This window comes from Labeo rohita, chromosome 2 (assembly GCF_022985175.1).
Source record: "Labeo rohita strain BAU-BD-2019 chromosome 2, IGBB_LRoh.1.0, whole genome shotgun sequence".
Classification (NCBI taxonomy): domain Eukaryota; kingdom Metazoa; phylum Chordata; class Actinopteri; order Cypriniformes; family Cyprinidae; genus Labeo; species Labeo rohita.
In genome coordinates, this window is record NC_066870.1 from 34,583,701 (window position 1) to 34,611,323 (window position 27,623).

At 34.0% G+C, this 27,623-nt stretch overlaps 1 protein-coding gene across 2 annotated transcripts in view; it reads right to left on the bottom strand.

Moving 5' to 3' along the window:
• Positions 1-25,819, bottom strand: part of hecw1b (HECT, C2 and WW domain containing E3 ubiquitin protein ligase 1b) — a 43,410-nt gene extending 17,591 nt beyond the window's left edge. For both annotated transcript variants that reach the window (XM_051122400.1, XM_051122391.1), the window contains exons 1-8: positions 25,607-25,819; positions 12,565-12,895; positions 9,450-9,557; positions 8,118-8,212; positions 5,200-5,275; positions 2,498-2,667; positions 1,019-1,161; positions 812-912 (exon numbers count right to left, since the gene is read on the bottom strand). In XM_051122400.1, the coding sequence (XP_050978357.1) occupies positions 812-912; positions 1,019-1,161; positions 2,498-2,667; positions 5,200-5,275; positions 8,118-8,212; positions 9,450-9,557; positions 12,565-12,895; positions 25,607-25,651 (1,069 nt within the window). In that variant the 5' untranslated portion in view covers positions 25,652-25,819. The remainder of the gene's footprint in view (positions 1-811; positions 913-1,018; positions 1,162-2,497; positions 2,668-5,199; positions 5,276-8,117; positions 8,213-9,449; positions 9,558-12,564; positions 12,896-25,606) is intronic.
• Positions 25,820-27,623: the final 1,804 nt, after the last annotated feature.

Consider the following 27,623-nt stretch of genomic DNA (forward strand, 5'->3'; position numbering starts at 1 on the left):
TTCTGCCTTTAAAGGCTATTTCAAACACTTGACTATGTTATGAAGTTAATTTGGAGAAGAAGCATGTCAATAAATGATATCCTTGTTGGACAACAAGTTTGTAAACATGCTCAATGACACGCAAAACTGCATCGCAGTTCAAGGCTCAGACCGATTTTTGTCGCACTGGACAGTCTTGACCAAACCAGTTTCAGATTGGAGCTCCTCATTTAGCGATACAGTAGTTTCACATCCGCCTTCAGCATGTCACTCCGCACTGTTGCACAGAGAAATATGTCAACAACTAGACTTTATCGTTATTATCGCGGAAGACTAATTCTTATCGTGGGGAAAAATTTTTAGTTTATCGCAAACGATATCCCCCATCCCTAAAAAGCACCCCCTACAGAATTAAAACTCCTTACCGAACAGGCATTAGGACCCGGGGGAGGCTGTCGCTGATGCCACTTTTCATAATGGCCTGATGCTAATATTTACATTTAAAGCCATTATCGGCCGATTCTGATGTAGGCCTGAAAATAGCATGCATCCCTATTAATCAAGTTACCTTACAGAGTTTAGTAAGTAGGTTTTTGAAAAAACCTGTCATAATATGAATTGAATTGAATTTGATTTTAATATTAATCACCTAATCAGTTATCATAATTTTAAAATAACTGATATGATGAAAAGTTACAACATAAAATATTCATCATTAACTGCTGAAATTTCCATATCAGTCCTATGTTTAATGAAGCCGGCTGTACACTAGAGATGAACATGTTAATGATTTATTACATTCAATAAAGATTGAATAAAAAGCTGGTTTTACCTGGATGGATGGAGGATGTAATCTCAAACCTGAACTGCAGCTGGCCACTAACATGCTCTGTTGGAAGCCTCCGACCCAGAGTGTAGCTGACCACTCGATCACTATGACAAAAAACACAATTAGCATTTCAACTCGTTAGCATAACAAATCGTGTTTCAAAAAGCCTATTTTCCAAGTTTAGTTAGGTTTATCGTTTTAAGCACATACCCGATAGCATGTTTTTCCAGTAATCTTTGCACTGGCATGGACAGCTTGCCCAAGAAACGCTTTATGATGGGTCGGCTTTTAGCAAACTTGTCCTTGACTTCGATCTCCAAGACATCCGTGGGCAGAGACACAAAATTAAAACGCTACAAACAGGAAATACAAAGACAGGGAGGAAGAGACAGCAATCATTACAAACAGAAAATGTCATTTAAAGTGAAAAAATAAACTTGTTTGCATCAAGCAAATGCGTATTTCACAGAGTAATGTGAATGCAATGTGAAAAGTTGTTCTTCGTCAGAGCTAAATGTTGCTGGTGTAAAAGACACTGTCTTTTATTTATGCAACAAAAGCCAAGAACTAACACAAACGGATAAATGGTCATAAAAAGACAACCAAATATATATATATGTGTTAATATTTGGCCTTACTTGTGATTGTATGAGTAATTGATGCTTAGCATGTCAACTGACATTTTTGTTTTCTGCAACATCAAGATTTTAGGCTCATTTAATTTAACCTATAATAATTAAGGACTGACGTTTAGCTATTATGATCACTTATAAAAGATACAGCACTAACCAAAAAGCATTCCTTCAAATTATGATAGTAAGAAAACAAACCCGCCTTCCATCACTCATTCTCCATGTCTTGACCTATTTTAATCCACCGTTGTAAGGCGATCTCCTCTACTCTTCTCTAATCTAATAAAAGCACTTAGCGGAAGACGGTATCAGCCAGAAACAGCCACTCTACAACATGAAAACAATCCCATCAATTCAGGTGATCTCATCCCATCTCATCTGCACCACAAAGATGCAGTGATGGGAATCGTAAAGAATTCAGCATTTCTGACTCGGTATCCACTTAACGATTCCAGTTATTTTAATAATTCTGAAGTACTTTTAAGAAAGCAATAAATAATTCATCCTAACTGCATGTACTATTTATGATCTAGTACCATTCAAAAGTTTGAGGTCAGTAAGACTTTTTTTTCTGAGACACATTAATGCTTTATTTCAGTGAGGAAGTATTAAAATGAACAAAAGAGTCAAACGTTTCCAAGGTAGTGTATAATGTTTATATATATTAGAACTGGCTGTTTTAGATATAGTCTGTGTCTCAAATCATACAGTTCCTGTATTTTTCATAAATAGAACTGGTTCTCAATTCCAAGCCCTACAGAGATGACATGCTGTGTAATGAAAATAGAAAAAGATCTAAACGAAATCCTATCCATCAGTCAACAGGACAGTGAGCTGTGTTTGCAATTCCGCAGTGACGCATCAAGTTTATTTGCAGAATAAAGGATTTACATGACAAACTCCATGTGGACTCTGTACAAAGCACAGAAGGGCAGCGTTGGGTTAAACGTCTGTGAATAAATAACACTGGGACCAGATATTGTTTCATAAGGATTTTTTTATGAGCTTGTTTAATCTAGTGTGTTTGTGTGTGTGTGCGCTTGTGTGTTTCCCATACCTCCCTTTGCCAAACAGGATTAATGGTATTGCAGACGATGCCTGATCTCTTCTCCTGGCCGTGGTGAGGCAGGGCAGGGAAGATGCTGTGCTTGCCGGGGTGGATGGCGATCTTCAGGTAGGGGTCTGGGTTGAAGAACATGCCTTTCTTCAGCCCGGTGGCCTGGAAATCTGAGCATAACATAAAAACAGAGATGAATTAGAGCAGAACAGAGCAGAATAGAATTTAATTAAAAGAAACAACACAGAAAGACACAGACCAGCATAAAAAAGAGAACAAAGCAGAATACAATAGAACAGAATATAACAGAGGTGAATATGCCAGGGGGAAAAAACAGTTTAGAACAACATAAACAAAACAGAAAAGAACAAAATAAATAAAACAGAACAGAACAAAATAAACAAAACAAAATTTAACAGAAGAAAACAAAATAAACAAAACAGAAAAGAACAAAATAAACTAAAACTGAACAGCACAAAACAAAACAGAGAACAAAATACACTAAACTAAACTAAATACAACGGAACAAAATAAACTAAACAGAAGAGAACAAAATAAAACAAAACAAAACAAAATAAAACAGGATTGGACAAAATAAAACAGAACAGAACAAAATAAACAAAACTGAACAGACCGAAATAAAATAGTACAAAATAAACAAAACAGAAAAGAACAAAATAAACTAAACTAAACAGAACAGAACAGAACAAAACAAACAAAACAAAACAAAATAAACAGAAATGAACAAAATAAACAAAAAACAAAACTGAACAGACCAAAAAAATAAAACAGGACTAAATAGACAAAACAGGACAGAACAAAATTAAAAAGAAAAAAAACTAAACAGAACAAAACAAAACTGAACAGACCAAAATAAACAAAGCTAAACAGAATAGAACAAAATAAAACAGGACTAAACAAACAAAACAGAACAGAACAAAATAAACTAAACAAAACTGAACAGAACTAAACAAAACAAAACAAAACAGAAAAGAACAAACAAACAAAACTGAACAGACCAAAAAAAAAAAAATACAATAGAACAAAATTAAACAGACTGAACAGACCAAAACAAAACAAAATAGAATAGAAAAAATCATAAGCAGGAAATAATAATACAAAACAAAAAAACAGAACAAAACAGAATATTACAGAATACAAAAATATATACAGTAACAGTACACAATTGACCCTTCACAAACAGATTGATTGACAGGTGATCTGACCAATCATAACGCTGAACCTGCCATTTTGTCCGACAAAGAATTCAGACAGGAGACTTGAAAACATGATCATTCACGTATATTTCGTGCTTTAAGTAAATAAGAAAAGACGATCGATTCACGTGTCGATTGACGTGATCTGTCATGACACAAAGCGCTATTTATTTTTGGAATTTCTTAAAGGGGTCATTGGATGCCCATTTCCACTAGCTGATATGATTCTTTAGGGTCTTAATGAAAAGTCTATAATATACTTTGATTAAAAATTCTCAATGGTTGTGTAAAACAACAACCTTTTTACCTTGTCAAAAATCAGCTCTGCAAAAATCATCCTATTCTAAGGGGTTGTTCCTTTAAATGCAAATAAGCTCTGCTCACCCCGCCCCTCTCTTCTCTCTGTGGAGTGACGAGCCTGTTTACTTTAGCCGCATTTAGCACGTTCAGCTGCAAAACTGGCTAACTAGCACATTATTAGGAAAGGTGATTCATAAGAAATCCCTTATACTCACTTCTGCTGTAGGTGAAGCTGAATCATAAATGATTTGCACGAACATAGACGTATTAATGTAAATCGGGAGGTGCGTTCCCTTCACAACCAAATGTAATTCACTGTATCTTCAGCAGCTCAGATGTCGGGAGTAAATGACGACCACTATGTTCATTATTACATCCAGCAACACAACACCTCAATCGCTCAATCAGAGATATTCTTGTCTAACTTACATCCCTGTTCCGGCATTGAAACAATAGAGGTTGGACTGTTACAGCTGATCTGAGGTAAGACGCTCATGTCAATCAACTATGGAGGGAGCGGCCTCTGTGGGTGTGACGCCACAACGACAGGTATCTGAGAATGGCTCGATTTGAAAAAGGGAATATTATTTTTACAGATTAATTAAAAACCACTGCATGGATTTTTATCATTATAGGGTAGATTTGTACACACACTGCCAACACACATTAATGTTCAAACAACATGTAAAAGTGAAGTTTGCATCCGATGACCCCTTTAAAAAAAAAGTTTCATACCAGAAGTAACCTGCTCTGTGCAATGTATTTTTCACTGCATGAGAACATGATGTGTGCATTGCTCATTGGACATAGCAGCAGTAACTATGAAGAGGGAAGTTTTGGAAAGGGTTAATTGCATTGAGCAAAAAAAAGAACATAATATGAGAAAGGGAATAATATATTGCATTATATTATTAGATGACCAAGGAAAAATTTGCATCTTAAAATCTCTAAATTGCTCTCTAAATATGAACACTGATAGCCAAAAAGCACTTTGCGGAAGTTGTTTTTAGTAGGGAAAGAAACAAGTAATTGAGGTAAACATGTTCCTATATTTGTTTACAACAGACTGAAAGCAGTGGATCAATAATGAAATCCCCTGGAGACACTAAAAATAGAAGCCCCATAAATATTAATAAAGCTTAATGATCGACTGTCTGGTCATGCCCATTTTTCCACAGCACACACCTGAGAGAGAGAAGCTGATGAGTCTTCTGCTGCCTTGACTCTGAGGTACATCATCTGTGGTCACCGGCTTGAACACCTGATAGCAGAAAGTTCAAAATGTGTGTAAAATGTGTTAGATTTCACTGGAATCAGTACACACCCTTCACATTATATCAGCTGTAATATCTGAGCAAAAACTACGACATAACACTTCTGCCCTTTTTTGTGTATTTTTCTGCGGCAGACAACGTTATATGTTGCACAACATCATATATAAGGCAATCTCTCATTGTAATTTTGTTCCTTATTACACACAATAAAAAAAATGGTAATGGAAAACGGTACATTTTTCGTTAAGGTGAATAAAAAAATGATGAGATTTCCTTTCACAGACTTGACTCATTCATGTGACGTCATCATTTTTACAGTGGATTTCCAGCTTTGCATCACACTGCATTTCTTAATCCAATTACCCAACAGGTAAGTTTTTTTGCATTTTGTCATGTTAAATGTATTGCAGAAAGCAAATGAATGTATTGCTGACACTGGTTTGGACAAACAAGAAAGAATCAAGAATGATTAGGTCTTTTTGAAATTTAATGATCATAAATTTAAAATGATTAACAAAAAATAACAATGAAGAAAAATGTTGCATGATCATAAGTGTGAAGAAAACAAATTTTTTGGCTGTAGACTTTGTAAAAACGTGTTCCTCTCACATGTGGAAATGAAATGTTAATAGTCACCCACAAAGGAAAATTCTGTCATCATTTAAACACCCTCAAGTTGTTCCAAACCTAAGAGTTTGGTTAAGCTTTGAAACGCAAAAGAAGATATTTTTAACGAAACCTGAGAGATTTCTGTCTCTCAGCTGAAAGTCTGGGTAACCACAACTTTGAAGATCCAAGAAGGTTGTTGTAAAATGAATCTGTATGAATCAAACAGTTTAATCTAAGTCTTATAAAGAGATCTGACTGCTTAAATGATGAACAGATTTTATTTATGCTTTTATTTACATCTAAACAACAAGGATTTTTCTAGCATGTCACATGTTTACTATATGAGATGTACACTACCAGTCAAAAACTTTTTTAATGTTTTTTTAACCCCCTAACTGTCACCGCCCCGTATACGGGACGCCTACGTTTACTTCACCATATTACAAATAAATCCTAATCTAATAGATATTTTACCACTTTCTTTGTTGTCTTTTTCCCCCATCACACTTTAGATATCATAAGAAATGATATATCAGTTGAAAACTTAAAATCTCAAAATTCATCATTTGAAAACCATTTTAAAATCAGACATTGCATTACCATTGAAAATGTACATTTGAATCATATTACAAAATGTTTTCGTTCATGAATTATAAAAATGTAAGTTTGAATAGTGCATTTTCACCTCTATGTTCAAAAATGGGAGTGACAGTTAAAGGGTGAAAAAAGTCTCTTCTGCTCACCAAGCCTGCATTTATTTGATAAAAAAAAAAAGCAAAAACAGTAAAATTCTGTAAATATTTTACTATTTAAAATAACTATTTTGTATTTGAATACATTTTAAAATTAAATTTATTCCTGTGGTTTAAAGCTTAATTTTTAGCATCATTACTCCAGTCACATGATTCTTCAGAAATCATTGTAATATTCTGATTTGCTGCTTAAGAACATTTTTTATTATTATTATTATTATTATTATTATGTTGAAAACAGCAGAGTAGAATTTTTTCAGGTTTCTTTGATAAATATAGAAAGTTCAGAAGAACAGCACTTATCTGATATAGAAATCTTTTGTAACATTATAAATGTCTTTTGATCAATTTAAAGCATCCTCGCTAAATAAAAGTATTCACTTTTATAATCTATTAAAAAATAATACTGACTCCAAGCTTTTGAATGGTATAGTGTTATACCATGGTATAATGTTACAACAGCTGATCTTTGGATCTTCCTATTCATAAAAAAAATCCTGAAAAAAATTATTTTAAATATTGATGATAATAATAAAAATAAAAAGTGTTTCTTGAACAGCAAATCAGCATATTAGAATGATTTCTGAAGGATCATTTGACACTAAAGACTAGAGTATTGATGCTGAAAATTAAGCTTTGATCACAGGAATAAATTACATTTTTAAATATATTCAAATAGAAAGCAGCTATTTTAAATAATAAAAATATTTCACAATATTACTGCTTTTGCTGTATTTTGAATCAAATAAATGCAGGCTTGGTGAGCACTTTAAAAATGTTACTGTCTAAAAACTGGTAGTGTATGCGTGTTTATATGTGAATAAAAGAGTAAACAAAATCTTTTCATTATAAAAAATGATCATATCTCTTCACAAGACTTGGATTAAACCTCTCAGTTCATATGGATTCATTTTACAACACTTTTATGACTGTTGGATCTTCTACGTTTTGGTTACCTGGACTTTCACTAGTACAGAAACCTCTCAGGTTTCACTAAAAAAAGCTTAATTTGAAGATTAACCGAAGAATTACGTTTTTAGAATGACATGAGGTGAGTGAATGATGACAGAATTTACAATTTGGGTGAACTAACACTTTAAGGTCAGCATTAAGGCCTGTCTCTTAAAATTGGTACACTTTACCTTTAAGAAACTAAAAAAGAGAGTTTGGCCGTCTCTGTGGCTATGGAGGTAGGCCCGTATTAAGCCATGAAATGATAACCTGAGATTATCTGCAGGATTAATCTTTTGAGAAACAGATGGCATGGACTATTCTGCTCTTGAAAAACTCTTGATGAAACGTGGCGATAAAACAGCAGCATTCCCTACACATCTGCAATATCGTGCAAAACTTATGTACACATCCTACATGACTGATCCATACTGCTCATCTAAAGGCGTGATGTCTGGTCATTCAAACCATGATGACTCAAAACAAAAGTCACAGATGTCTTTTCATTTTCGCTCACCGGTGCGGAGGGGTTCTTTACGGTCACACATGGCGTTGTGGCCCGCAGGGCTCCGCTCACACCATGATAATATTTAAAACAGATCTTAGTCTCCGCTGAAAAAAAAAGAGTCAAGCAAAGAATAAGCTTAGAGAGAGAAACTTTTTGCAGATTTTACATATTTAATTTCTTTTTTCTTCCAGATACGCATAATAAAATACGCTCTAGAAGTTAAACGTTCCCACTCTGTACATTATAAATACCCAAACCAACATTGTCAGTTTATAATTTTATTTCAGGCCCCCAATCTTCAGTTGTTTGAAAAGGAAGTGTCTGAAAATGGTCGTGACTGGTTTCGTTTATGATAAAAATAGTTGAATGTGGTTACTAGTCTAATTTTTTATAGGCCCCTGACTATGTCCTACACTAACTTCCTCTTTATATATAAAGAGGGATCAACCTGAAAAAAAAAAAAATCAAATAAATAATTTATTATTCAGTTTCCACCATGTGGAAAATGCAGATGGAATTGCAGAATTTTGAATTACTTAATTAAAATTTTAATTTAAATTAATAACCGCTAAAATAAATATTTGGAAGAAATTATAACAGAAATGTTTTAATATTTATAATGTTTTTTTTATTTAATTATATTTTAAAAGATTAAATAAACTGTTAACATTTAATGCTTTCTATGTTAACATGCTTTTAAAATTTAAATTTAAATATCCTATTAAAATTGAATCTAGGAATATTAAAATGCAAAACATAATTGAGCAGTAAAAGAAAGAGTTAGCATTTCGCTGACAGGTTCTATCAAAACATTTTGCTCTAGTGGGCGTTGTGAGTTTGAGTCTGTATGTAGGCACCATAACATCAAAGAGGGTCCACCGGCTCACGGCCCTTGGGACGCTGTTTTCTCTCTAGTATTTGTAATGGTAAAAGTGCCAAAAATAAATGAGAAAAAACCAGCAGCATATGAGCCTTATGGCCTTGCGGTGTAATACATCAGAGTGCTTTCTGGACTGTCAAGCAATGACAGCATAGCCTGATATAACCTTCTAGCTTTATATTAATACAAGCACACAGGCATCTTTTCAAGAGATGTGGTAGGTGTTTTCGCGTGCTAGTAGAATGTCACACCTGAGTGAATTTCCCTTCACACTTCTTATCTCTAAAATCATCAAACAAATTGGTAGCATGGAAGTGGTTTGCTTTGGGGTGTTTGTTACCTTAGCAGCCAACAAAGTCACAAACAAGCTTTAAGCAGCTCTAATGGCATCCTGCGTGTGGGAAATAAGCAACTATAAACTTGTTTTATTTAATAAGCACATTTTGCAAAAATGCACATACGTTCTACGAAGTAGGAGCTGGCCTCGATCTTCCAGATGATTTGACCTTTGTGGGAGCCATTCACACCTCTGTTTTTGTAGTCCAGAAAGTTCTCCGACAGAACCTCATCTAAAAGAACGAGAAGAGAAAAGCCTCTTACTGAATATATCTTATTCTTTACGGCATGCAGAGAATCACATCTTTGATTATTCATTCAAGATTAGAGAGCTTTTAAACTCTTTAAGGCTCAAATTAAAGCCCAAAAGCATTCAACAAAGGCCATATGAGACTCTTCGTCGATATTGCTTTGATTATAATGCACAGAGATGTCTACAGCGGAAGTGTGTGGTCTTCAGTTGATGGACAGCCTGTTACAATTTTTGCTATGCTGCTGTTTTCTCCCTGTCAGTCTGAAATACAATTATATATATCATATAAATATCATGATTTTCATGTTTTATAAAAAATATCAGATTTTTTTAAATAATGAATTCCATTCTTTATAAAGTTATACTATTTTTGAACAGTAAGATTTGTAATGTTTTAAAGAAGTCTCTTCTGCTCACCAAGCCTGCATTTATTTGATCCAAAGTACTGCAAAAACAGTAATAATGTGAAATTTTTTTACTATTTAAAATAACTGCTTCCTATTTGAATATATTTTAAAATGTAATTTATGCCTGTGATTTTAAAGCTGAATTTTCAGCATCATTACTCCAGCCTTCAGTGTCACATGATCCTTCAGAAATCATTCTAATATGCTGATTTGCTGTTCAAGAAACATTATTATTATTATCAATATTTAAAACAGTTAAGTACATTTTTTCAGGGTTCCTTGATGAATAGAAAGATCCAAAGATCACCATTTATATGAAATAAAACGCTTTTGTAACATTCAAAAGCTTGGAGTCAGTATATTTTATATATGTGTATATATATATATATATATATATATATATATATATATGTACATATAGAACTTCTGATCATGTGACTGGAGTAATGATGCTAAAAATTCAGCTTTGAAATCACAGGAATAAATTACATTTTTAAATACATTCAACCAGAAAACAGTTATTTTAAATAGTAAAATATTTCTAAATTTTATTGTTTTGCTGTACTTTAGATCAAATAAACGCAGGCTTGGTGAGCAGAAGAGACGTCTTTAAAAAATAGTGTAAATAATTTACACATCAGTCAGAAGTTTGAAATAGTTATGATTTTTAATTTTTTCATGCATTTATTTGATCAAAATTCAATAAAACGGTAATATTGTGAAATATTATTACAATTTAAAATAACTGTTTTCTATCCGAATTTATTTTAAAACCTAATCACTTTCTAAGAAGACAAAGTTGAATTTTCAGCATCATTTCTATATACAGTTCTGACTAATGGTTAGAAAACATGGTTAGAAATCATTAATAACACAGCTAATTCTTTAACTGGGCAAATAAACGAACTTTAAACGGGGGTAAACAGAAGCCAGAGACGCTGAAGACGAACGCAAAGAGGAGAAAATACTGCAGCAGGCAGAGCTAGATCACTGTTCACGATGCACAAAATATTGGAATAAAATCCTGAACACTGAACATGGGGTGGGGGTTTATATAAATGTACCTCCGAGGAGTACTGAGTGTTTTCAGAAAAAGTTTAGATCGTATTTTCTTTTCATCTTACCTCCATATAATGCATATAAAAGCGCAGCGCTGCTGTGTTTACACGAAAACATGGTATGGCTGCTGATCCATTTGCTGAAATGATACTAGTGTAATTTACATTAGAAACCGCTCATGCTATTTGTAGCATGTTTGGATCGTAATGGTTTTTGCAACTGTTTCATGCATTCTGATTCATATATTTGCAGTCAGGGAAAAACCATAATAAACTGTGAAACCACGACAATCTTAAAGTAAGGTGATAAAGATTTTTGGTCAAACCTCCCGGCACTACTGTATAGTGGAGTGTATGTTATGCTAAACATCAAAGTATGTTTGTATGGAGGTTTATTTCCACCTCAGAGTAAAATAATAAAGGTAATTGCAAGATGACTGTTTGACTTGAGAAAATATAGTGTCACTGTGAGATATAATGTTGCAATTTCAAGAAATAAACCACAATTATGGAGAAACAGTCACACTGTGTGTTACAATGTAGCAATTCTAAGACACAAAGTGTCAAATTCTAAGAAACAACGTCACAATTATGAGAAATAAATTAGCAGTTCTAAGACATGACGTTGTAATGACCTGTTTGCTGTACAGATGTGGAAACAGGCTTCAAATGGTTCATGATGTTTGTTTTAGTTCTTTATTCATATGAATGGTTGTAGAAAACCACAGAATCTGTAATGTAACTTCAAGAACTTATAGCCAACATAAACCACTGTTAAAAAATTAATCTGGCATCAGTAAAAAAAACAACAACAAAAGGATGCATTTAATTGATCAAAAGTGACAGTAAAGAATATATATATATATATATATATATATATATTTTTTTTTTTTAAATCAAAAAGATATTTTTAAAAATAACAATGGAATATAACGCAAAAATTGTTTCAGCATCATTTTCATATGTTTGGAGACAGTAGGAATATATGACTATTAAAAATTAATTTAGTGCTTTTATCTAGTATGGATGCATTAAATTAATCAAAAGTGACATCAAAGAAAATATAATTTTTTTTAAACTTCCCTTTAAAAAAAAATGACAAAAAAAGATTTCAAAATTTCTTTAGAATTTTCTATTCATCAAAGAAACTTGAAAAAAAAACTGAACCACAGTTTCCACAAAATAATAAACACCACAACTGTTTTCAAGATTCACAATAATTAAATCAGCATATTAGAATGATTTCTGAAGGATCATGTGGCACTGAAGACCAGATTAATGATGCTGAAAATTCAACTTTGCATTACAGGAATAAATTACAATATAATTACAATATATAAAAACAGAAAACAGTTATTTTCAATTAAAATAATATTTTATAATATTGCTGTTTTTACTGTATTTTTGACCTAATAAATGCAGCCTAAGTAAGCATAAGATACATCTTTCAAAAATATTTTAAAAATCTTACTGACCCCAAACTCAAGAACCATAAAACACAACCAAACAGAACCACGCTCACCAATGAGGTACATGCCAATCCAGTCTCCCGCGTCCACTTCCTCCTTGATGTCCCAGCTGAGGGTGATGTCCTGCGTCTGGCCGATGGTGTAGCTGGAGGTGCTGACGGTGAGGGTGGAGCGGCAGTGGGAGGTCACAAGGTCGGTGTCGCTGGTGGAGCGCAGCACGGCCGCCGCCAGCTCCTCAGGTACGCCATTCTGGAAGTCCACGTTGGGGAACTGCTCAGGGTTGAAACTGTGCCGAATCGGGTCCTTACATCGCCGCCTGCCATGAGATGCGCGAGATGGAGAGGCCATAGCTGCAAGCCCGAGAAACCTGTTCTGGTACAAGTTCTGAGAAAGAAACAAGAGGGAAGAGTAAAACATGATGAAACCCTCCATATAAGCAAATGCGTTTTTGGAGCATATGGTATGCAAATCCAACCATGCAAGACATCAAAAGAACAATCATGTCCTGGAGGGTTCAGATGCTGCAGTAAATGCAGATTTTTCATGGTCAGATCAGAGAAACACAAAATTGCTGGGAGCAAAGCAGGTCGGGACACGTTTGAGGAGAGAGAACAGTGCCTCAGATGCTAAATATCACCTACAGGGGGTTGAGAGGATTGTTTTATAGTGCAAGACATGACGTCTACTTCAACTGTGTATTAAACGTGTAGTTCACTATTTTAAGATTGAAAATGGATGCATGCTGAATAAACAAGGCACACAGGCTTAACCAGAACAATGTGAGCACAAGACAACGCAATAGAGTTGGAGTACTCGGACTCGAATCCGGTCTCGAGTACAATTTTTAGGCGACTCGGACTTGAAATCGGACTCGAGCCTTTCAGACTCGGAAAATATCCCGAGTCCATCCAAGTCCAGAGACAGTTGACGGAACGGTCACTGACTCGATGCATTATCACAAAAGTGATATCTAGTATTTGCATGTGTTTTTAAGTCTCATCTAGTATGCTACTTGAAAGCCAACGGGTTTCTATGTGCACACACTCTCCAAGCACGCTCACAGAACATGCATCTCAGTCAGTGTGTGAATGCCGAGTTCTCTTTCGCTTCTAATAGGTTCTGTTATTGCTACACACATGCTCGTCTTGGAGACTATTCATGTAAATGCAATCGGTTTCGTCTTAAGTAAACCTGAACAGTTAGAAGAAATACTGATGCGTCAAAATATTTGAACTGTGCGTCAGATCTTAAAGCGACAGCGGCGTAAACCTTTTACTTCACGAAATGTTTGTAGTCTATTTCTGTAGTAGCCTTTATATAGACCTACCTAAAAAACTTTAAAAAACTAAAAATTCTATTTTTAAAAAAATTCTATTTTTTAAAAATATTATTTCATTTGTATTTTTGATTAATATAATACTTTTGCTTGTAATACTTAAAGTGTTTACTCGCCTTCGGTAAGCTTGAGCATGTTTTACTTACATTAGTTGATTCGTTTTTTCTGTATTAAAATTATTATTATTTTTAACACATGGTGACAGTTTCTAAAATAATTTTCTAACATCTTTGCAGCAAGAGCTTTTATGGGTCCAAAACCACCTTGGGTGTGCATGATTTTCTAATAATTCAATGGCCCATCATCAATTATTCCATATATAATGTAATGTAACTATAAATGCATTCAAAAACAAAACAGGTGTGAGTCAACTGTGACTTATGGAAAGTATGTAGGGCTTTATACACAACGTGTGCCTTTACAAAAGTCTTTACAATGGTTTATCCCTCACAGCCTCGTTTTCATCCGAGAAAAAAAGAGGTCATATACAACCCAAAACACATTCAGAGATAAGAGGTGCATTTTCTGTTCTTAAGGTCCCATTCACCAAGATACCCCCTGGGTTAAAACAATGTTAAGATACTGACAAACAGTACTGTTTCCTTGGATTCTGACTCAACTCTGACTCGACTTAGGTGGACTCGAACCCAACACTACAATGCAGTGTGCAGTATGTAGGGCCCTATGATTTCTGCGATGCGGAAAACGCGGACGGAATCGCGGAATCCAGTCACAAAAACAGAATTAACTGAATAACGCGAATGTCACGGAATGAATTAATCAAAAGTAGGTCATTACACTTAAATCAAACCACAATATGGACTAGTATCTGTAAATATTACGCTGCAAAAATACCATTTAAATGTGAATCCTGCATGTTCTGCGTGTCTCTGTTTTAATGAATGGGGCAGATGAGCGCTATTGTTTACTACACACACTGAGGTGCGCATGACGCTCGCGGTGATTTCAGCGTCTGTCGTCTCACTAAATGAGGACATAAATACATGAACAATATCTGCTAAGAGTCACTTCATGAGCATTTGACCGTTCTATTTTAGGAAAACTAGCGTTATATCATATACACAGCAACCCGTCAAAATAAAAGTCCTGTTTAACTTCAAGGCATAGTGCTAGATATATATTACTACTATTACTAATACTACTAAAATGAAACAAATATTTTTTTAGGGCATAATCACACAACATTTCTTCCATCTTTTAATTTTAATAGTAAATTCCCTTTTGTTTGCCAAAAAAAGTTTGCTTAATTTTCAATAATTAAAAGATAAATGAAATTAATGTTTCATGCCTTCATTTCATAACCAGAAGATTTTAAATACACAACAGAATTTCTGAGGGTAAAAAAAAAAACTTTCATAAGGCTATTTTAAGAATAAATTTAAATAAATTAAGTATGCATTCAAATAATTAGACATGCTAAAACACAGAATTTGATAACAATAAAACATATGGTGAGAAAAATAAAACAATTCACAGTGCCCTAAACATGTCATTTTTGTTAAACCTTGTGAAATTGTATAAGTTTCATGATTTAAATTAATTGCTCTTTGAATAAAATTTAATTTAACAATTAAAAATTAGTTTTCACAAAAAAAAAAAAAACAGAAATACATAATAATTACACATTGTACACACACATATACTAGGCAAACTCAAACTTTTATTTTGTATGCGATTAATCATGATTAATTGTTTGACAGCCCTAAATAAAACAAACAAAATCGTAAGCTAAACTGAAATGTAACATTTTATGACTCCAGAAACAAAATAAGAAAATAAAAATAGCCACAAATTAACAATTAATATTATTTTTTAATATACAGAATATACTGTCAATTTTTTTATTTTATAACCCATAACATGAAAATGGCACTGGACAAAGCTAACAATAAAACTAGGTGGCCCTCAGATATTAAATAGAAATCTTTTAATCAGTTTAATGTGTCTTTTCTGAAAAAAAAAAAAATTCACGGTAGTGTATATGATATAAAAACTAAATTCAAAACTATATAATGCTGTTAAAAATAACAGTATGTAACAATATGTGTAAAACAACCATAGTTTGGTACATTTTTGTCATATGACCTCACTCCATGCATGTTTAATTAAGTGAGTGATGTCCTGTTTTCATCTTTAGTTGATTAAATATGAATGTAATGTAAATCTCAGAAATAAATGGTATTTAGCCACTGGGTTATTTATCACACTGGAAACTGGAGGTTGTGTTCTGGGTATACAAATGATTTTCAGACAATAGGTTTCAAGACTTCCTCTCCTTTTGTTTCTGTTCACACATTAACATGCATTTTCTGTAGACATCATTTCCTGCATATCACAGCTCTGAAGAAGCAAGAGGAACTCAAGCAGCAAAAAGCAGACGTGGCGGGATGCTCGCAGATGCTCGTGTATCGTAAAACCACAGGCCAAGGCATGCGCATCTCTGTGGGATACCAAAATCTGTGTTGAAATCTAACTGGGTCTTGTGGTTTTTTGTGCATAGAAATGGGTCAGAGTGGTCGACTAGTCATCAAACAACTACTTAATCAAACCAAAGAGTTTATCTAGATTTTTGGTTTTTTTTGTTTCTTTTTTTAGCAGTCTTACTGTAGTTCAAACAGTAAAGCATGCGACACCAAGGTCATGGATGCAATTCCCAGGGAATGCATGAATTGAAAAAAATCTGAACTTGAATGCAATTTAGGTCTTGAATAAAAGTGTCTGGCGAATGAATAAATGCAAATATTAAATGCGATGAATTTAGAAAAATGACTCCAAACATGAAGACAGCATGCAATAAATTCAACACCTTCAATCGTTTTAAATGTTGAGAGAATTAATATGCAAATCAGAATCCAAACATTTATTTTCTTTTGTTTAACATACAAATGCAGAAAAACAGAGGGCATAAAAGTAACACTTGGCAAGTGCCAAATTACAGTAAAAACAAGACTTTAGTGAGTTTCTTACTTGTTTATGATTTCTTACTTGAATGAAAATATGGTAAAAAAAAAAAACAAAAAAAAACTTTTTTTGCAAAGTATAAAACCTATTATAAAATGAGGTATTATAAAATTAGCAAACGTGTGGCGAGTAAAATACTGTATACCAGAGTAACTCGATAACTGGTATAACTGCAACATAATACATGATGTGTCAGGTTTCTTGTGACTTTTAATGACTTTTGGAGAAAGACCAACATTTTGTTTCTCCACAGAACAAATGGTCTGTTTTTTTATACTGAATATATTTGAATATTTTTACATTTCATGATCCATAACATGAAAATGGCACTAGACAAAATTTAATAAAATAGAATATATAAAATAGAACAAATTTGAATATTTTTACATTTCATAATCCGTAACATGAAAATGGCACTAGATAACGCTATCAATATTTAAATGTCACTATTTCAATTATATAATTTGACATAAAATGGATGAAAAAATACATTAGTGTTTAAAAATTTAGGGGTCAGTAAGATTATTTAATGTTTTAGAAAGAAAGCTATTTGCTCAATAAAGATGCATTTAACAGACCTAACATACAGTAAAAATGGTAATTTTGCAAAATATTATTAAAATAAATATTATTACAGCCATATGAAATCCGTTTTATTTTTTCCAAATTCCGTTTTTCTGGATTCAATTTTTTTTTTCAATTGACTTTTTCTAGACATTTTTAATGGTTAAAATACATGTTTAATTTATTGAAATCATGAAACCTGCACAATTGAACACACATTTTTTAAAAGGTTAACAAAAATTATATTAAGGCCCTATGAAATTTTTATTTTTTTTTTCTCAGTTCAGTTTTCCATTACATTTATGGATTCCATTTTAATGGTTTCATAATTTTTTTTATACATTTAAAAGCATCTCTAATTATTTTATTTTATTTATAAAAAGCTTTTATTTATTTATTTATATTTATTTTATTTATTTATTTATTTTTATTCTCAGAAATACTGTGTTGTTTAGCTCAATAAATTCAGATAAATACTTGTTCTGTTAAATATTCTTTAAAGAATAATGTTTTAATTTTATTAGTAGCAGTAATATCACTTCATTAAGTACTATATTTCTGTCACAGCTTCTTCAGGTTAAACCAAACTTTTACTTTGATGAGTCACTGTGAAGACCTTTAGGTTTCTGTTTGTATATGATATATGATAAAAAATAGTAAAATGGGCAATGAAGTGACTCTCAGAACAGTTCTAGAGATTGTTTATGTGTTCACGTACTCATTTAGTGAAACGGCAGAGGCTAAAAACAGGGCGAACTTCACACACACGTCAGTATGTGTGCATTAAACTAAACGCGATTTAAAACCATGTCAGCTTCCATGGCTATTTTTAAGATGAAAATCTTTTGGCCAAAAAATTAACGTGTGGTGAGTAAATGCTGTATACCCGAGTAACTCGATAACTTGGTATGAATGCAACATAATACATGATGTGTCAGGTTTCTTCAGTCTTTCCATGACTTTCCACAGAATGCACAATACAATTCATAGAGCCATGGAGTCATCATGAGTGACAACACCTACAGTGTTTGTCGCACAATAGGAAAAGCAACTAAAATGTATCAGTTATTATCTTACAACCCTGCTGTGAAGTTACCGAATCATTCTGAAAAACAAGTGGAGGCTCCTCCTCCTCACAGCTCCAGTTTGCATGAAACCTGCAGAGCAATAACAATCTCACAACATGCACTTGAAGCCCTTGTAAAACTGCACTGAGCAAAAGATGCACTGTAGACAAGACTAACCACACAAAGGACACGCAGCAAATTAAAATTTTCACACACAATCATCAGTAGTTTCTGCTTCCACAATTCGCATGGACAATCTGGCAAACTTACAGCACAGATAATGCTGAAAAAAGGCTAGAATTCAGACCAGGAAACTGAACGAGTGAAAAACAACACCTCATACTGCACCAAAGCAATGCATTTCAGAAATATATATCCTATGTGTTCCAATACAGTGAGCTTGTCCAGGTGCCACCGGTTTGAATATGGCACTTCCTTTTTCTGCTCCTGCGAATTCAATATAGTTTCTATTGCTTTATTTACTTATTACTGACAATAAAATCCCTAAGGGCCAAAAATAAACATCTGCTGTTATGAAAGATTTCAATAGCAAAATCGACAGCACTTAAGACATTTTGCTGATTATCTCAAAACATTTTTACACTACTACTATTCAAATGTTCGGGGTCAGAAAGTTATTTTTAAAGAAATGGATGCTAACAACACTTTACATTGATCAAAAGTTAGAGTAAATACATTTCTAATGTTACAGAAAGTTTACATTTTAAATAAATACTGTTCTTTTGAACTTTCTAGTATTCAAAAAAAGTATTAAAGCTTCCACGGTTAATAGGAAATGTTTCCTGAGCTGCAAATCAGCATATTAAAATGATTTCTGAAGGATCATGTGACACTGAAGATTGGAGTAATGATGCAGAAAATTCAGTTTTGCATCACAGGAATAAATGACATTTTAAAATATGTTCAAATAAAAAAAAATTTTATTTGAAATTGTAAAAATATTTCAGAATATTACTGATTCTACTGTATTTTTGATCAAATAAATGCAGCCTTGGTGAGCAGAAGACTTCTTTCAAAAATATTAAGAAATCCTACAGACTCCAAATTTTGAACAAAACTGCAAAACTTCATTGCCATGACAAAAAGCCTAAAGTGACCATAAACTGCCCTAAGTACATAGTGAAAATGAAGCTGTAAATAAAACTAAAATTATTGTGGTCTTATTGAAGTTTTAGAATCAAATACTATTTCAGTTTTTCTACTTCAAAATTCCATGTTTAACTAAAAGCGCTGAAACCCTATTGTAATTGTTAGAATGCTCACAGATCAGATCAGCGATCTCCACGTAAAACTGATCATGCAGACCGAACTGTAAGTCGCAGAGACTTGAAACTTGGAGGGATGGTAGTACTCACACCGCTGACAACGTTACCAAGGCTTACCCCAATCGGGATAAAAGTGTGTAGTCGCTTGTAACTCCTAAACTGAAATTTTCTGGTATTTCATATTTTTTGAAAAACCTACTTTTGCGAACTAGTCCTAGGTTTTTCACCCAATCAGAACCAAAGTTGGCCAGGCCACTTTTAGTAAAATGCCTTTAGTAAAACTTCTGAACGGAATGAGATATCTCCGCCAAACTCAGAACACTTATGTAAGAGCTTAATCTGAGGTCACAGGGGAAAAAATTGTGAAGCTAGGCCACTTGGTGGCACTATAAGAGGGAATTTTTTTTTAATAATGACTATAACTGCACAATCATTTGTCCTATCAACATGAAAAACGGTGTGCACGGGCTTGGTCCAAAGTGCCACATGTGTCTAAGGACATTTACATATCTCAAAAAAAACATGGCCGCTATTGGTCATGGCCAATAAAGATTAAGCACCCATTAGACAAGGTTGACGGAGGCCAATTGGAATGAAACTCAGTGGGCCTGTTTGACTGACGGCCCCAAAGGTCTGAGAGACATTTGAAAGAAATTGACCACTGCGGGCGATATCACATTTTTCAGTGGCGTAAACGATTGTACATCATGCAGTTTTCCGCACATACGCACAACATTCGTACGATAGAACTCCTCTTTCCGACAACTTTGCCTATAGAACCACTGCTGTCAATCAAATTGAGTGTTAAATGATTGAGAAGATGTAAAAAAAAAAAAAATACTTTTGTAAACAAGTCCTAGGTTTTTCGCTCAATCTGGAAAAACCACTGCAGTACAATTCTCTGGACTCTCTAGGTCAATGATTATCAAAAAAATTTGAAATTTATCCTTTGGTAAGCTATAACGGGGTTGTTTAGAAAAGGGGCCTGTCCAAATTTACCCAAAATTATATAAAGCCTAAAGGAAAACTCAAAACTTCATGAAACCTTCTAAAACTTCTAAACAAGCATGCAAAGTTTTAAAGGGATCGGACCACAGCTGGCGGTCATAAATGTTAAAAAACATATTTCTATGGTACCTGGATTTGCCAAAAATGCTTTTTTAATCATTGATTTAGATGGTTGTAGCCTTGCTAAAAAATATGTGATGTCTTTTTCCTTACATGCTTAAATGCCTTAAGCTCTCGAACCACGGTAATCGCTGCTAGCAGCTATATTTATTTGTAAAACTTACTAGCAATTTCTGAGTGAGAACTCGAAGTTAATTTTTTTTCCAATTGTACTTATATTTTAAGTGCCTCACTGTAATCTCGATTTGCTGAGTAAGGAACAAGTCACATTATGCCACAAATGCTTAAAGGAGTAGTTCACTTCCAGAATAAGCATTATCTGATCCTAACCCCTAGGATTTTTCTCCACATAATGGACTTCAATAGGAGCCAACGGGTTGAAGGTCCAAACTGCAGTTTCAGTGCAGCTTCGAAGGGATCTACACAATCCGAGCCAAGAAATAAGGGTTTTATCTAGCGAAACGATTGGTCATTTTCTAAAAATAAAAAAAATTGATTTACTTTTTAACCACTCGCAAGTTTTTTCTCAAAAACCTTAATTTCTTTTTGATGAAGAAAGAATGACATGAACATCTTGGATGACATGAGATTGCCTGGCCAGTGCAGAAAGGTCACCGCAGGACAGAAGGCCAATTTCAGCACAGCAATACCATCAGCAGACCTCCAGCGGTGCAGACACACGTGACCCTCGTAAAGGTTAATGAGAGGACAGATAACTATTTTTGTAATGAGGTCACTGCTTTACTCCGTTTTGTTGACAGAAAATAGTTGGAATGCAAATTCCGACGCTGAATGAATCGTTGTGACACGCCGAAACAAATTGAATCTTCCACTGGGCGCGTTTGTGTTTACAAGATGAAAGGAAGCTTTAACAATGCACCTTGCAATCACACTGACACAGATAAATTAATTATAATCATTAAGGCCCTGGGGACAGACTCCATTAAACACCACTGTGTGTGTCTGCGTCTCGCGCAGGATGAGATGCATTAGCTCGAGCAGCATCAGGCTCGCCGTGCCAAAATGAAACCCGAGAATCTTAATGTACTTACATAACGGAGCACGCAGGCCTAGGGGAGCGGGATATTTCTCCCCAGAATACAGAGATCAAGCCTACAGTTCTGTTAGAAAGAAGATCTGAAGTATGTAATCTCCTGTATGACGTAGAACAGACTCTAGCATGGCACAGAACATGCCAGTAAATCTGCTAACATACTGCATTTATATTTAATGGCATAACTACCATGCTACTATTTTTGAATCTCACGGTTTGTCTACTATGAGAAACCTTGCATTGCATGCTATGAATACTGCTCGTTTTGTGACAAATTGCAAATGATCTTCTAATGCACAAAAGCATCTGCTAAATGCATAAATGCAAATGCAGTTTTGCAAATTATAACAGGATGCAACTTCTATTGTATTCTGAGAATATTGCTGGTTTTGTTATTCTATTTTAAGTCATGTCAGACAAAAGTGTCTGTTAAATGCATAAATGTAAATGCAATTATACAAATCTGCATCCGTGCATAAAAACTGGAATAAAAAATGCTAAATAATCATATTTATTTTAGATTAGATTTTAAAGTGCATGTAATAATATTTAGATTATATTTTATTTAGATTTTAGATTATAACTATATACTGCTAAATGTATTACAAATGCAATGGTTTGTAACATCAGTTTAGTAGAATTTTTTACACATACAATTTTAGCATGTATTTTAATAAATGTTAAATGCTAAAAATAATAAAATAATATACAATATTTATTTAATAACAATAATAATAACTGCATATATATATATATATATATATATATATATTTGTTTGTTTGTTTGTTTTTTTTAATGAACATAAACATGAACATGAACATAATTACAAAGTACAATAAATAAAATAAATTAATACATTTTTGGTAACAATTTACAATGAGATGTTCCATAAAGATATTTTGTAAATTTCCTACTGTAAATATATAAAAAAATATTTTTGGATTAGTAATATGCATTGCTAAAAACTTCATTTGGACAACTTTAAAGGTGATTTTCTTAATATTTTTATTTTTTTGAACCCTCAGATACCAGATTTTCTAATAGTTTTATCTCGGGCCAAATATTGCCCTATGCCATACATCAATGAAAAGCTTATTTTTTTAGCTTTCAGATGATGTATAAATTTCAATGTCAAAAAATTGACCATTATGACTGGTTTTGTAGTCCAGGGTCACTTTTGTTACAGTATTTATTAATCTGTTAACAGATAAAATACAACTATCACGTCAGTTCGGGTCCATTAAACTTTTGATTTGAATCAAGTATCAGTAAACGTAGAAATTAACACTAACTAAAATTATTAAATACTTTAGAAGTATTGTTCATGTTAACTAATGCAATTAACAAATGGATCCTTATTGCAAAGTGTTAGTCTAAGACAAACTAATGAAAACAATGCACCATAAAGTGACATAATCATAAAATCAGATAAGAGCAGACGCGCTCTGGGAATGCATTTATGGTAACCGTCATTCATAAATATAAACATAAGAAATCACTTAGTAACATCCGTGTCATCACGTGAAGGGTGTTCAACAGGAAGCACTTCTGCCTGGAAAGGAACAAGGCCTTTTTTTCCTCCTCTGAAGCTTTTCTGTCCCTTGATACTGATTTTAGAACGGATCAATAGACTGCTAGTCTCAGGTGAATCAATACTAATCTACCTCATCTCTGCTCTTCGCCTAAATGATTCCTGCTCTTAACGACCCCCGAGTAATGAACACATGTACCCAACTAAACACGGACAACCAGGCTTATCATCCGACCCAGACATCAGCTTTTACCTCCATAATTAAGTTATTTGCTTGTTTATATTACTATTGAATGGCATCACTGTTCTGATGAGTTCCATTTGTTATTCGAAGACAGAAAATGGCTTGTTTTTTTCTAACGTAAATATTTTTAGCAGATTTTTAAATGCCTATATTACCATACAGCCATAAACAGTTATACAAGCTGAAATGATTATCGATCTATGACTGTCTGAGCTCACTATAAATTCATTTGTATTCATTTAGGGTTTAGCTGTACATTTTAGTATGAAGTGTAGTTTATGTATAGATTGCAATGTTAAAGATGCTGTTTGGCTGGTTTGTGATTTATTTAAAGGAGCAGTTCAATTCCAGAACAAAAATGCACAGATAATATACTCATGTCTTTCTTTCTTCAGTCGTAAAGAAATTCAGTTTTTTAAGGAAAATATTTCAGGATTCCTCTCCATATAATGGACTTCTATGGTGCCCCTGAGTTTGAACTTCCAAAATGCAGTTTAAATGCAGCTTCAAAGGGCTCTAAATGATCCTAGCCAAGAAAGAAAGCTCTTATCTAGCGAAATTATCAGTTATTTTCTATACTATATATAGAAAATCGTCTAGGTCTGCGTGAACTGTGTATTCCGGTTTAAGATGAAAGGTTGAAAAACTTCTATCTCATTTTCTCCTCCAACTTCAAAATCGTCCTAGCTCGCTGCAGAAGTACCGACCCAGTGTTTACAAAGTGAACGTGCAAGAAGGTCAAATGCCCTTTACAAAACAGATAAAACAGCAATGTAGGACGATTTTGAAGTTGGAGAAGAAAATAAGATGGGAGTTTTTTGACATACCCTAACTGCCATGAACCAGAGTTCATGCAGAGCTAGATGAGTGTTTGAGGTTAAAAAGTACGTAAACTGAACGTTTTTTTTAGAAAATAAACAATCGTTTCGCTAGATAAGACCCTTATTCCTCGGATGGAATGGTTTAGAGCCCTTTGAAGCTGTATTTAACATGCATTTTGGAAGTTCAAACTCAGGGGCACCATAGATGTCCACTATAAGGAGAGAAGTCCTGAAATGTTTTCCTCAAAAAACATAATTTCTTTACGACTGAAGAAAGAAAGACACAAACATCTTGGATGACAAGGGGGTGAGTACATTATCTGTAAATTTTTGTTCTGGAAGTGAACTACTCCTTGAATGACCCTTAGACTTTTTTAATTGCAATTAATTTTATAATTCTCAAATGGCAGTAATAATTTGACAGTATTTTTAGTAATAATTCACTAACAAAATTTATATATATATATATATATATACACACATATATATATATATATATATATATATATATATACATACACATACATACATACATATACATACATATATATATATACATATATATACACACACACACATATATATATATATATATATATATTTAGTACATACTTTATATGGATTCATATATATGTAGAAATATATACACATACCATATAGACATATCTAGTACATAGTACGATACATATACAATATGTATTATATATTGTAAACATATACAATATATAATACACATTGTATATGGTTTAGGTGTAGTGTTGCTGTGTCTTCACGACACGGGTTCAGGAATGATGACGATGATGATGCTGCTCATCTGGGCCAAATACACACGCACGTGCACGCAAACGCGCGCGCACCACACAAAGACGCGCGAGGCCGCGACTGATGTTGAACATCATCTGAATAACACCAGGCAAAATAAAACAAAACAGCTCTTAAAACAGCATTATACCGCATCGCGTTACGCTGCTGAAGCCAAGTGACTGTTCCCGTCCTGTCATCCACTGCCTCTCGCTACACACATCGCAAATCACGCCTGGCTAGCGGAACATTAGTGTAATACACACACAAACACACTCACCTGGGTCAGTATCACCTGCCGGTGAATCATCACCTTCTCGTTCATATAGCCATTATCCGTCCCATATTTACCCGCACAACAGCCGCTCCTTCCTCACATTTGTCCTGTTTGCTAAGCTACCGCAGGAGATGCTACATCCTCTTTCCTGGGTACCAGGAGCCTGTAACCAATGGAAACGCTCCGTCAGATCGATTTCTGTTTTTTCTTTCCTCCAGTTATGACCGTGGTCACGTCACTCACCCCACCCGCGCACGTACGCGCATTCCGCAATGATAGTCTGGACGCTGACTGGCTGTCTGGATAAGGACTGGACGCTGATTGGCCGTTCCTGTGGTGACTGGATATGATTGGATGAATGAACGGTTGGGCCTGGATGTGACTGGTTTCTAGGCTCACAGGACGCTGTTAGTGGACAAGTGCTTCTGGGAAATTGTGTTTTGCGACAGAAAGGATTATGTGTGTGCAAAAAACTCGTAAAATCTATCTATCTATCTATCTTGGAAGAAATTATGAATTTAAATTATAAAGTACTTTAAAGGTTATAAATAAACACAAATATGCATGTGTATCTGAAAAGTGAGTTGTTTCATAATTAGCTGATAAAGGAGGCATATGGTCCTGATTTTTAGATTTTAATGAAATTATGGGAAGATTGAGTATTTATCATATTTCGTACAGCTGGAATCAATCCTGAAGCGTTGGGAATCGAGAGTGGATTCCAAATGTTGGAATCGTTTCTAACAAGGGGAATCGAGCCCTATTTAAGATCCTTTTTTTTAATTCAGAGCTAATCATCAGTTCATCTCTGGAAGTCTGGTTCACTTCCGCAAACAGGTCCGCAAACAAGAACATAAAAACCAAAGCCAGGGTTAAGTTTCATTCATTTCAATGAACCGGTTCTCTATCCCACCACGTAATGACGTCACTAAGACATATTTCTAATAGAGGGAATTAAATAAATGCCTGTATGTCACGATTTGGTCAGTCACCCTGATGCACGGCCATATTGGCGATACTCAGATGTAAACAACAGCATGGATTTCACGGTTAATGTACTACTGAATACATTGGTCTGCTAATTTATGCTGTCCAAACCACGGAAAAAAACATGTGGAAGCTGCTAAATCATATAGAGAAGGACTTAGTTAGCAGGAAAAGGCATAATATTTTGACAAACTAAAGTTAATAGGTGGTAAAGATACATACGAGCAGTATTAATTGAGATAATAGCCTAATATTTCAGCTACCAGACTGGAAATGATAAGAGCAAACACGAACGTTGTCAAGATTCTTTCCCTGGAAATCCTGGTTCAGTTTGGCCAACCACAAACATTCCTCAGTTCCTCAGTTTCGTTCCTCAGTATTTTGCACTCTTCTCCTTGATTTGTTATAATTTTTGGCAGTCTGTAGTACCCTAGATGTTTTTCCTGGTCCAACCGATTAGTACAGCCCAAAACATGACAATAACTGAATATCTTCAGAAGCAATAATCAGCAAAATTTGCGAGTTTTGTTCAGTGGCATCGTTTATGTTCAGTGCTGTCAATATGGCTAATTGATGACGTATCACGAAAACACTCTATATGGTGTCAGGTTAAGAAAAAAAAGGAAAACAACAGCTTAGAATCGATTCTAGAACTAGGAATCGGAATTGGTAAAAAAAATAAATAAATAAATAAAAAATCTGAATGGAATGGCCCTGCAGTAGGCTTTTTGTAATTTTCTTTTAAAATGATTGTGTATTTATGCTGAATTCTGCAAGTCTTATTTGGCAAGATCTGGTGGATGAACATTTTACTTCACAGACAGCAACTGACTGGATTTATTGAATCATTTCAACCAGTCAAAATGATATTTTGTGTCTTAAATATTCAATTAGTGATGACTGCTGATAGGATTGCAAACAGTAAAGCTCATACGACCTGCCTCCTCATAACAGGCATAAAAATAACCCAAAACGAGCAGTATAGTGACCTGGAAACTCAAAGGATTTAATCAAACTATTCTTAATGAGAAAA